Source organism: Phocoena phocoena, chromosome 13 (genome assembly GCF_963924675.1).
Source record: "Phocoena phocoena chromosome 13, mPhoPho1.1, whole genome shotgun sequence".
Classification (NCBI taxonomy): Eukaryota; Metazoa; Chordata; class Mammalia; order Artiodactyla; family Phocoenidae; genus Phocoena; species Phocoena phocoena.
Genome location: NC_089231.1, coordinates 67,924,947 through 67,936,781, shown reverse-complemented (window position 1 = coordinate 67,936,781; position 11,835 = coordinate 67,924,947). Strand labels below are relative to the sequence as shown.

The window sequence follows — 11,835 nt, the reverse complement described above, 5'->3', positions numbered from 1 at the left end:
ACATTGCCTGGGAGGTAGCACTGCCACCCTCACTACACGAGGGAAACTGAGGCCCCAGGTGGTTACGGGAGGTGACTAAGTTTCCACAGCAGCAGCCCCAGGTCTGTCTGGCTCCGAGGTCCAGGTTCTTTCTTCCCCATTCCTCTGCTCCAGCAGAAGACCCAAGGGAGCTCAAAGCACTCAGTTCTAAGGGTGGAATGTCAGACCCGGGACTGGTGGGCTAGGAGGGCTTCGGGAGGGGCTATTCTGGGGCCTCACACAGCCCCTAGCCCCAGGTCCTAATGGGCACCCAGCTGGCCCATAGCGGCTGGGGAGACAGACAGACAAACAGCTGGGGTCCTTCCTGGCTTCTCTGCAGGTTGTAGATGCTGCTGGGAGCCGTGTCCACAGCCAAGTCTAAGAAGTGCTAGGGCCCAGGCCTGGCCCAGCCCAGCTCAGCCAAGGCTGGCATCTCTCCCTGAGCCCCTCTCCCCAGGCCACGAGACAGGGCTGTGATTAATCAGCGACAAAAGCAGAAAAATGTAATCAGCCTGGGAAGGGCCGGGCCGCAGAGGGCCGTGGCAGTCAGCTCTCCCCTGGGGCGAGGGCTGATTGGACCAAAGAGGGCAGGGAGGTGGTTCCCATGGGGCCTCAAGGGGCGGGGTCCGCAGCTGGGGCCATGGCGAGGCCAGAGGGTCAATCCCTCCTTCATAAATATGCATGGACGTCTGCGAACACAGGCCCACACCCAGGGGTCGCACACTGCCCCCCACCTGCCCATGGGTTCCTGCCCTCCCCTCCCAGCTTACAACCTTGGCACACACAGGTGTCCACACACACTCCCAACATGCGTTCATCTGCGTGTGGACTCGAAAACACATGTACACACCCTCATGGATAACGGATACATGCACAGGCATACTGCTCCCACGAACACCTGACCCCTCACTCCACGCGCACACAAGCTCTGGGGCCTGGGAGAGCCCTGCACAAGTATTAGGTCTAACCTGGCGCTATGTGAACTGACAAAGCCTCACACCAGTCCCTACAGGCACCCAGCCACCTCTGTGGCCTGGCTCCCTCTCTGCAGGCTGAGCAGTGGTGAGGGCTTGGGAAGGAGGCTCCACTGTTGGAGGCAAGGTCAGGTGCGCGGTCTCAGCCACAGGGCAGGGAAGCCTGCCCCAGAGCTGTCCCCAGCTCCTGCCTGCCGGCCCTGCCCCATGACCTTGGTCAACGCCCTTCTCTCTCAGCCTCAGTTTCCCCACTTTGGAGCCTCTCCTGGCGCCAACACTGTGTGATTCTCTTCGAGGACCCAGGCGCCTGGGGCAGACCTCCCCTCGCTGCCAGTTATCTGGTCCTCAGTTCCTAGCTCTCTGTTCATGGGGGTGGGGGCCAGCCAAGGGGCTGGAAGGGCCCCACCCCCACCTTAATTTAATCCTGGTGGCTGCGGACTTGGTTTGTATGGGCGCTGGGGGGGCAAGTTATCTTCCTCAGGGAGAAAGGGGAGCCCGGGGCAAAGAGGAGAAGGAATCCCCGGCGGGCGAGGGGCGGCCGCACAGGGGCCGGCGGCGGGAAGGGGCGGGCTGGGTTGGGGAGGGGAGCGCGAAGGGGGCGGGCGGCGGGCGGGGGAGGCGGGGAGCGCAGCCAGCGCGGCACAGAGCGAGCGAGCGAGCAGGGGAGGCTGCGAGAACCGGAGCGGCGGGCCGGGCGGCCGCGCCGGCGAGCGGACCAGCGGGCGGCGAGCAGCGCGCAGCGCGGAGCGCGCGGGGCACCGAGGAGCGGGAACGGCCGGCGTAGCGCGCAGCGGCCCGAGCGGAGAGGTCCGAGCGGCGCCGCCCCCGCGGCCCCTGCGGGGCCCCGGCCGGGAGCCCGACGAGGGAGGGGACGGCATGGACCGGCGGCCCGGGGCGCGGGGGCGCTAGGCCCTCGGAGGGGCGCCCCCCGCCTCGCCGCCACTGCCGCCGCCGGGCCGCCCTCCGCAGCCGCGCGCCCTGCCCGCTCCAGCCGCCCCCGGGGCCGCCGCCGGCCCATGAGCCCCGACCTCAAAGTTTGCGGCGGGCGGGCGGGCGCGGAGCCTCCAAGATGCCGTTCCACCCGGTGACGGCGGCGTTGATGTACCGGGGCATCTACACCGTGCCCAACCTGCTGTCGGAGCAGCGCCCCGTGGACATCCCTGAGGACGAGCTCGAGGGTGAGTGCCCCGCCGGGACCTCCGCCCGCTGGCCCTCCTACCTGTGCGCCCAGGTGAAGCGCGGTCTAGGGGCGCAGGGGCGGGGGGCTGTCTGCAGGTGCCGCCTGCCAGGTGGGCACTCCAGCGAACAGCTGCGCAGGGAGGCAGGACGAGTTCGCACCTCTGGGCGCCGCGGTGGGGGTCGCCAAGGCGGAGGGGCGGCCCAGCCCCTGCCCGCGTGGTCCCCCGCGCTGCGGAAACTTGCCGGGCCCTGCAGCGGGGTCACGGGGCCGCGCAATCCGCGGTGACGGTGCGGCAACGCGGCGGGCTGGGTTGGGGGTCTGAGCTGTGTCCCCTCCGCCGGCCCGGCCAGAGCACCCGCATCTTGATCCCCTCCGCGGCGGCCGCCCGCGGCTCTGCGCTGGCATTGACATTCCGCTCGTGTCGCTTTTAAAATCCAGTCTGCTCGGGCAGCGAGAGAAGGGGAGAGGGCGACTGCCCTGCTCCTGCCGGCTCCCAGGATGCCCGCAGCCCCTCTTACGGCCGTAGCCCCTTCCCTACAGCCCTGCGGGGACCCCCAGCCTGGAGCGCTAGGAAGGCGGCCCGGGAGGTGGTGGCGACAACAAGTGGCCGGATTGGGCGGCTTGGTTGAGATAACCAAGCCTGGTAGGGAAAGGCAGAGAGGCCGGGACCTAAATCTGTCCCCCTGGAGTCCCTCCACCTCTGGACATGAATGGGGACCTTAGGCAGCAGGCTAGGCGATATCAGAGCAGATGGCAGAGGCCAGGGTCCCTAGACAGAGGCTTCTGAGGAGCGATGAGACCCCTGGGGCCTGTGAGCTCTTTCCCTACTGGGCTAAGGACAGGTGCTCAGGTTTTCCCTCCCCCCAGACCTCCTGGGGTCCCATATGGAGTGGAGTGAGGGGCTCTGGGCTGATGGGAGTCTTGGCGCCCTGGGATCTGCTTGTCTGCTGTTGGGGGAGGGGCTGCGATCACCCAGAAGCTGGGCCTCTCTTCAGGTACCTTAGGTCCAGGGGTCTCTGCGATCTGGGACTCAGCAGGGTCTTTGGGAGGTGTAGCTGAGACACCAGCGCAGTCAGGGATGATGGTGGGAGCACAAGCCATGGAGAGAGATCCAGCCTCATCCCCCAGCCCTGGAGGGAGCAGATCCTGGGGGAGTCAGACGGGATCAGTGGGAAGATCAAGGGGAGAAGGCAGCTACCCCCAGCCCACCCCACCCCCACCCCCGCACTGCACCACAGACTATGAGCTGCCTGCTTCTCAGCAAGTCCCCCCAAAAGCCTCCAGAGGTTGGGAGAGCCGTGGAAATGGAGCCTGATGTTTGAGGCGGGCAGGACAGATGGATGGGTGCCGCTATTGGGTCTCTGGCCTTGAATTCCAAAGCCCAAGTCCCTGCCCTGTCTCGGCCGAAGCTCAGGAACAAAAAGTCTCATCCAGGGCCTGGGAAAAGGAGGGAGTATGATGAGGGACAAGAGGGCGGGGATGGGGCATAGGCTTCTCTTCCCTAACACTGTCTTCTCCTGCCCTGGGCCACCGCAAACCTCTACCAGTTTCCCCTCCACAGACCCTCATCCACACCTTCCTCCTGGCTACGCGGGCAGGGGTAAACATTGTCCCCCTACACTGGCAGCTTTCCCCTCATTCCCTCCCCTTGCTCCCAGCACCCCACCATGACCCTGGCAGCCCTGCTATGGGCCTCAGTTGTCCCTCCTCTCCTGATCTCCCAGCCCTGGAGTACAGACCCCAAGGAAGGGGAGAAGCTGAGGAGGCTGGGGTGCAGGGATGAGCAGGGCACAGGACGGGCAGTCCAGGGGCAAAGAGGCCACAGGCTCCCCTTGGACCGCATGGTGGACATGCTGGCAGGAGCCCAGGAATGTTAGTCACCAGCCACACCAAAACGCACTCCCTGCTTCTCTCCTGTCCACTTCTCCTGGGCCCTGTGAAGCAGAAGGACCTGGCACAGGGGGCATCTGAAGGACAGAGCCCTCCCTGGGCGGGGGGGGGGGGGGTGGCGTCATGGAGCAAGCAGATGCCTGGTGGCCCCAGCCTGCAGGCAGCCATGGATGAAGACAGGAAGTCCTCTGTGATCGGCCCCCTTGTTGGCTGCAGGCACTCTGGAAGCCCTTCTCCTAGGAGACCAAGTCTCTGCAGGCCCCAGTGGGCCTTGAGTGCCAGGGGTGGGTGGGAAGGGTGACCATCCACAGCACAGATCCCCCCTCTGCCCCCTCCACCTCCCCAGTGCCTCATCAGTGCTCCCGCCCCAGGGCAGTGTGGGTAAGACCCAGGCTCTTTGCTGGGAGGATGCCCATCACTGGGGGAGCCACACATGCCGAGGAGAGGGAGCCCGGTAGCTTGGGATGAAATGCTACAGACAGTATGTGCCTGCCTGCAGAAATCCAGGGGGTGGTTAGTCCGAGGCGGGAGGAGGACTAGGGAGGGAGGTGGAGAACACCGGTTAAGGTGAGGGCTTCCTAGCCAAGCAGTGGTGGGTTCGAGTTCTCTGCTCCCTCAATTTATGGAGTGACCTTGGGCAATCACTTGCCTCTCTTGCCTCGGTTTCTCCATCTGTAAAAGGGGGTTGACGTTGCCCCTCCCCAGGGCTGCCAGTGACAGAGGATGTGATGGAAGTGCTCAGCACAAGGCCTGGCATGCAGTGGGGACTCGGGGACCGGGACGCAGCAGCAGGGAGGCTGAGGGGTGGGGGTCGGGGAAGGCCCATGAGGAAGGAACACGGGGTATGCAGGGGTGCCAGGCCGGAAAGGCAGGCCCATGAGGAAGGAACACGGGGTATGCAGGGGGGCCAGGCCAGAAAGGCAGGCTGGGGGAGAGGGTGGGTGGAAATGGCCTTGAAGTTCTGGCAGAGGCACCTGGGGACCCCTGGCTGGCAGTTGGCAGGGTAGACGTGGCTCGGCAGAGCTGGTCTGGGTCCTCCAGCCTCCCTTGAGGTGGAGGTACAGGATCTCCCAGATTCTCCCTGAGATGCACACAGCAGAGCTCCCCTGGCCTGTGGCAGTGCTGAGGCTGACCCCAGTGGCATCGACGGGCTTGAGCACCTGAGGGTGGGAATTGGGGCAGCTGCAAGCCCTAGACTGGCCCTCCCTCTGAGAGGGGAGGAGGAAGACAGACGGACAGGCAGACAACCACCAGGACAGAGGTCTGGGCTTGGCACTTGACCTGCTCAGTCAGATGGTGGAGCCTGCAGTGAGAGTGGCCAAACGGGGGCGTTCGGGGTACGGGAGGGCAGAGGAGTCCCTTTTCCTGCCCCTCTTCTCTGCAAGCCCAGCAGCCTCCTCTGTCAGGCTGGAATCTCAGGGAGGCCAAAGTGCTGGGGCGCGGGGCCAATGCCGTGGAGAGGACAGACACCGCCCCCCTCAAAGTGACCTCCAGCCCACGTACCCCCTCTCTGGACTCTGGCTCCCTGACAGTGCTGGCATCCCTTGGGGGTGGTTGGGGACTCAGGCCCTGACGCAGCTTCTCGGGCCGGGGAGGGGATTGAGGGCGTCAGGCTGGAGGTGGCAGGTAGGGACCAGTGTCGGCCTGGAAACCCAGAGGTCTTGCCAGCCCTTGCCTGGGCCAGGCTTCCCCATGCCAACGTGGAGCATGGCAGGCTTTCCCTGGCCTCGTGGGGAGCGAACAGAGTGAGGCTTTCAGGGAAACGTGCCCAGCTGGGATGTGCCGATGGCGGCAGCAGCAACAGGACACCCACCCCACTCTGGGAGCCCCCAGCAGAGTCCAGGCTTCAGAGATGGGGCAAGAGTCACGTTCCCATCTCACAGGCGAGGCTCTTGAGGTTCAGAGAGGGAGGTCACTCGGCTGCTGAGTGGCAAAGCCAGACTCCAAGCCTGGGCCCCGAGTCTTGGCACCAGCAAACAGGAAGGCCGGCCTGGTGCTTGAAGCTCCCCTAGTCCTCCCTCTCCTTCCGGCTCTGCCAGAACGTCTGGGATGTTCTGATTTATAGCATCCTGTTCTGAGCCAGGCCCAGCCCCAGCCAAGCACTTACATGCTTGATTTTCTTATTTAGTCATTTCCGCAGCCCCATTGTACAGGTGAGCAAACACCCACTCAAAGGCACCCGACCAGGATGTGGGAGAGCTGGGCTCTGACCCTGAATCTGTGTGACTTAGTGCTGATTCTCTGGCCGAGAAGATGATCCCGGAACTTGGCCTCAGAAATCAGCTGGTGCTGGGTCACAGCGCTGAGCAAGGGCGAGGACACAGAGTAAGACTGAGGTGTGAGCCAGGCATGCCAGGGAGGAGTGGCTGAGGCGACACATGAATGAGGAGGTGGCGGTCTTTGGATTGATCTAGTGGTCTTGGAAGGTTAGTCCTGCCTGAGAAAGGGCTGCCCCTGGGCCTGTCCCTGGGCTGCCCCTGGGCCTGTCGCCTGCCCACGGACCCCAAGACTGCCCTCCACTGTCTCCTGTGCATTTTCTCAGGACTTTTAGAAGGAGATCAGGGGCTCCAGTTGAAGCAGCCCTGGGCTCTGGGAGCCACACCTGGCCCCTGTCAGTGTGGGAGGGACAGCCTGGACCCCAATTCATTGCAGGGGAGAGAGCCAGCACCCACTGCACGTCCAGAGTTTTGCCATCCCACCCTGAGCTCTCCCGACCAAGCACCCAGAAGGATGGGGTGCCTGTCTTGGGTTCCCCAAACCAGCCCCTGACCTGGGTGGGTCTGAGGATGGTTCCCCCACCCCTGACTTCGGCTTGATCCCCCTCCTCTGGGTGGCCCATGGAGTGAGGGGGTCCTTAGGGACTGCACAAGGGGACAAGCAGCACCCTCAGCCTCCCTTCCTGCTTCTTGCCTGCTTGGGGAGTAGAAAGCAAACGCTTGCCCTTACTAGGATCATTTGTAAACTAAGGGTAAATGGGCTCGGAGCGATGACCCCACACCAAGTGGAGCATGAACTTCTGGTCAGCTCCTTTGTGTGTGTGCTCCAGATGGGTGGGCTCCCTGAATCAGTCATTCATTCACTTAACCACTTATTAGCAAATGGTTATGCTTGAATGACAGGCACTGTTCCAGGGAGCAGGGACACAGCGGTGAACAAGACTGACCTGGCTCCTGCTCTCATGGCGTCTCATAGTTCACAATCTGATGTGGTCAGGAAGGAATCCTTGGGGGAAGAGTGGGGTCTGTGGGAGCCCAGAGGAGGGCCAGAGTCAGCTGGGTGGGGCAGGGGGGCTCCAGGGAGGTGATGCCATCCACGCTGGGAACCAGGGATGTATCAGAATTCACCATGGTGAAGGGAAGAGCATTCCAAGCAAAAGGAGCCTCATATACAAAGGCCTGGAGGTGGAGCAGCCCTGGTGCCCACCATGACTGAGGTGGGCAGAGCCCATGGCTGGGTCAGGAGGCCAACAGTGACAGCCAGAAACCTAAGTGTGTGTGTGGAGGGCTGGGCAGAGGGTGTGCCTGGCTGCATGGTCAGCGCCCTCCTCTGAACCCAAAGACTCCCAGGTGATTGGAATTCCCTCAGCAGCCTCTGTAACTGCTGGGCCTCTGCTCACACACCTCTGGGGATGGGGAGCTCACTACCTCCTCCATGGCCCTGGAAAATTCAGGTGGGAGTTGGCCTGGAGTTCCCAGAGTCCAGGGTTTATAGAAGCCTCTGGGCCTGGCCCAGATCTCCCTTCCCAGCTGCTCTCCTGGCCAAGGGGCCACTGGTTAGGAGACCAGGTTCTCAGGACCTGCCTGGGATGGGTAGGGGGTGGTCCAGAGTCAGAGGGTCTGGGGGCCTAGGCAACTCAGGTGTGGCCCACTGACTTTGTCTTGGCCTGCATGTCAACTGGAACCTCCAGGCATTGGCTGTAGATGCCAGGTGGGAAGAGCCTGATGAAGTTTGGGGCTTCAGTCCAAGCCACCTTGCCGTGTGGCTTGGGACACATGGCCACCCTCTCTGGGCTATAGTGGGTCCTGCAGAATCAGGGGATGACCCCAAGGTGCAGGATCCCACAGTCAGTTTCAGGGGCTCACAGACCCTCTAGGCCAGGCCTGGGCCAGCCTAACTCCTGCCGTCACCAGAAACAGCCCTGACCCCACACTGGCCACCTAGCCTCTCTGGGCCTCATTTTCCAGGCAGGCAGCATGGAGCATCTCATCTGTCTCTCCTTCCAAACGCACGCCCGCACGCTTGCACGCACGCTCGCACACTCGCACGCACGCACGCACGCTCGCACGCACGCACATGAGCTCACCTCTGCCCGCGAATTGAACAAGGAGACCCCCGGGAGCTGGAGCAGAGTGGGTTGAAATTCACTACCCATCAACGGGAAATGTTCTGTAGGACCCTTCTTGGGCTGAGTAACAATGAAGGGACAGCAAACACAGAAACAGAGGTGAAAAAAGGGTGAACTGGGGAGAGGTTAGGACCCTTCAACCCTCAACAGTTCCTGGATGTCCTTGGTAAAACCCTTTCATCCTTACACCATTACCGCCCATTTTACTGTGGGTAAGACTGAGGCTGGCCCAAGGTCACTCACTGGGTTGCTTGTTCCCAGGCTCCCAGCCCAGTGCCTTGCTCCCCACCCCTGAGTCACCCAGGTCCTCAGGCCTGTCTCCCCCTCCATACAATGGGGGGGAGTGACCCCCCCCCCGCACCTGAGCTGGCCTGGGGCTGCTCCATCCATCATCTCTCTTCTCCCAAACCTTGGGCTCCATCTGGGAGGCAGTCTGCACTGAGCTGTCAGCCCATTAGCCCGGGGCCGCCATTAATGAGTGCTGGCCGGTGTTAAGGAGCTGAGCCTGGGGAGGAAGTGCGGTGGGGATGATGGGAGGGGGATGGAGGGGGCGTGGTAGGCAGGGAAGCCTTCGGCAGCTCACAGAAGACCGGCTGCCTAGCCCGGCGTCCTCCCCTGCACCGTGGGACCCGTGGTATCGGCCACACGGGGTCGTCGTGAGCACGCCTGGAGAGGCTGTGGGAGCCTGGCACGCGGAGCCGGAGACCCCCGGGGCGGTCTTGTCACTGCCGTGGGGCCTGGGCACTTTTGCTGCCTGCTTGGCCTGCCCTGACCTCCAGGGAGGCAGCGCTATAGTGGACTCTTGAGATACCTGCCAGTTCTCTCTGACCAGACCTTCGGGCTCTAGAGGGGAAGGGGGGATTCTCCATCCCGGTCTCAGGATGTGGCATCTGGGATTCTGGAGGTCTGGGGAGTGGGCTGTCGGGGACAGGAGTGAGGTCTTGACCTGCTCTGCTCCTCCCACAGAGATCCGAGAGGCCTTCAAAGTCTTCGACCGCGATGGCAATGGCTTCATCTCCAAGCAGGAGCTGGGCACGGCCATGCGCTCCCTGGGATACATGCCCAACGAGGTGGAGCTGGAGGTTATCATCCAGCGGCTGGACATGGATGGTGAGCCCTGCCCCCTGGCTGTTTCCTCACCCCTCACCTGGTGGTGGGGGGCAAGTCTGGTGGGGGGCCTGAGCCCATAGGGGGCCTCTCACTCTCCCCACTCCCAGCCAGCCTTCCAAGCCCATGGCTTGGGTTTGCAGCCAGGTCTGGCCCCATTTCTCAGCCTGGAGAATTGAGGCTAGAGAGAGTGTGACAGCCCCAGCCATACCCAAAGGTTGGAGATTCTGCCCCTCTCACTCTGTGTTCCAAGAAATTTTTAAAGTACAGGAAAGCAGAACGGATATACTAAATAACCCATTTCCCATCACCAAAAATAAAAAATCAATTCAGTTGTAAATATTTGCCACCTGGCATTTAATCAAGGAAAAACTCATAAGAACCAGTAAGGCCCAGTGCCCTCCGCTCATCCTCCTCTGGCTGCCTCCCCCACCTCATCTCCACCCAGAGAGCAGGTGATGACCTGGGCAGGCGGTCCCCCATCCTGAGCTTCATTTCCCGTCTGTGTGGTGGGGAGGATGTCCGGCCCCACACCTGCTCCGGGACAGTAGCAGGGTGCTGGGAAGCCATGTAGGGTTCAGAGGGAAACGTGTCTCCCACACGCAAGGCCTGCTCAGGGCCCACCTGCTGTGCGCCCCCCCACACTCCCCACCTTGTCAGGTGGGGCCTCAGCACACTCGGTGGCTTCAGCATCAGCCCAGAGACTGGCACATCAGGCTCTGAGGAGGGGACCTGCCTGAGGTCCCATGGTGGCCCAAGGTGCCCAGGTGCAGCCTCACCAGCTGACTGGAACTGTGCCCGCTCTAGGTGATGGCCAAGTGGACTTCGAGGAGTTTGTGACCCTTCTGGGACCCAAGCTCTCCACCTCGGGGATCCCAGAGAAATTCCACGGCACTGACTTCGACACCGTCTTCTGGAAGGTACTCCCTGGCTGATTGGGACCCAGGGCTGTGTGCACAGTGAAGGGCTGTACTGGGCCAGTGAAGGGTCGGGCCCACACCATAAAGGGGGGGATGACACCCCCAGGCTCTGTCCACTGGACGTCTTGTCTCCCAGCGGGCCATGGGGTTCCCTGGGGAGGCTGGTGTTGGTCGAGGACTCAGAGAATGGAGTGAGTGGTTCCCAGCCCTCCAGAATCTGGAGGCTTGTCACTGGCTTGTGTGGCTGCAGGTGCTGGGCGGAGGGGACTGTGGTGGTGCTGGTGGCCAGAGCACTGTATCTCCCCCCACCCAAGTGTGACATGCAAAAGCTGACCGTGGACGAGCTGAAGCGGCTGCTCTACGACACCTTCTGTGAGCACCTGTCCATGAAGGATATTGAGAACATCATCATGACGGAGGAGGAGAGCCACCTAGGCACAGCGGAGGAGTGCCCCGTGGACGTGGAGAGTGAGTGACCCACCCCGGGACCCCACGGGCGGGCCAACTGCTCGGGCAGGGGAGGAACCAGGGGCTTGCAGAGGGGGGCTGGGGGCCTCCTTGCCTGCCCCAAACCTTGCGTCCCCGTGTGCCCCGCGGGACGAGCCCATGTGCAGAAGGGCAGACGGCTCCTGAGTCCGTCACTTGGCTGTCCCCTTCTCTCTCTGGTGCTCCCCGGCGGCGGGCGGCCACAGCCTGCTCCAACCAGCAGATCCGTCAGACGTGCGTGCGCAAGAGCCTGATCTGCGCCTTCGCCATCGCCTTCATCATCAGCGTCATGCTCATCGCAGCCAACCAGGTGCTGCGCAGCGGCATGAAATAGGCGCCACCTGGGGCCCCCTCCACACCCACCGCCGCCCACAGTCCTCTCCCTCCACCCACTCCCTGGGCCACCACCGCGTGTACTTCAGGGCCTGGGCGTCCAGCGGCACCACCCCGCCCGCCCCACAGGCCTTGCATGGAGCTGTGGCCCAGCTGCAGAGGGCCTGGTGGTGGCTCTGAGGATGGCCCTGGCCCTGGCCCTGCCTGCACCCTGCCCTGCCCCACCCTGGCCTGTATGTAGCACTAACTTTTCTCGCTGTGCAGGGGCCCCTGGGAAATTAAGGAGGAATTTATACAGGGCCCAGTAGCTGCAGGTCCCTTGGGCAGGAGGAGGCATTGTGTGCCCAGGGCCACATAGCCAACCCAACCCTGGTCCCTCAGGTCTGCCCAGGGCCATGGAGGGGCGTGCAGGGGACAGAAAGCCTCCTCCTGAAGGGCAACATGAGGCTGGGGTCTCCTGGGCCCTTCTCCCTGGCATGGCCTGAGGAAGCCCCCGGCCTTCTGCTGAATCCCTTCCTCTGACCTTCCTTAGACTCAAACCCAGCCCTCCTCCACACACCCACTAGGGCTAGAGAATCAGCC

General features: G+C 63.0%; 1 protein-coding gene across 1 annotated transcript; it reads left to right on the top strand.

Moving 5' to 3' along the window:
* Nucleotides 1-2,061: 2,061 nt before the first annotated feature.
* Nucleotides 2,062-11,254, top strand: CABP7 (calcium binding protein 7). The gene is made up of 5 exons (XM_065890489.1): nucleotides 2,062-2,170; nucleotides 9,374-9,517; nucleotides 10,322-10,434; nucleotides 10,749-10,902; nucleotides 11,127-11,254. The coding sequence occupies exons 1-5, from the start codon at nucleotides 2,062-2,064 to the stop codon at nucleotides 11,252-11,254; spliced, it is 648 nt and encodes a 215-aa protein (XP_065746561.1).
* Nucleotides 11,255-11,835: the final 581 nt, after the last annotated feature.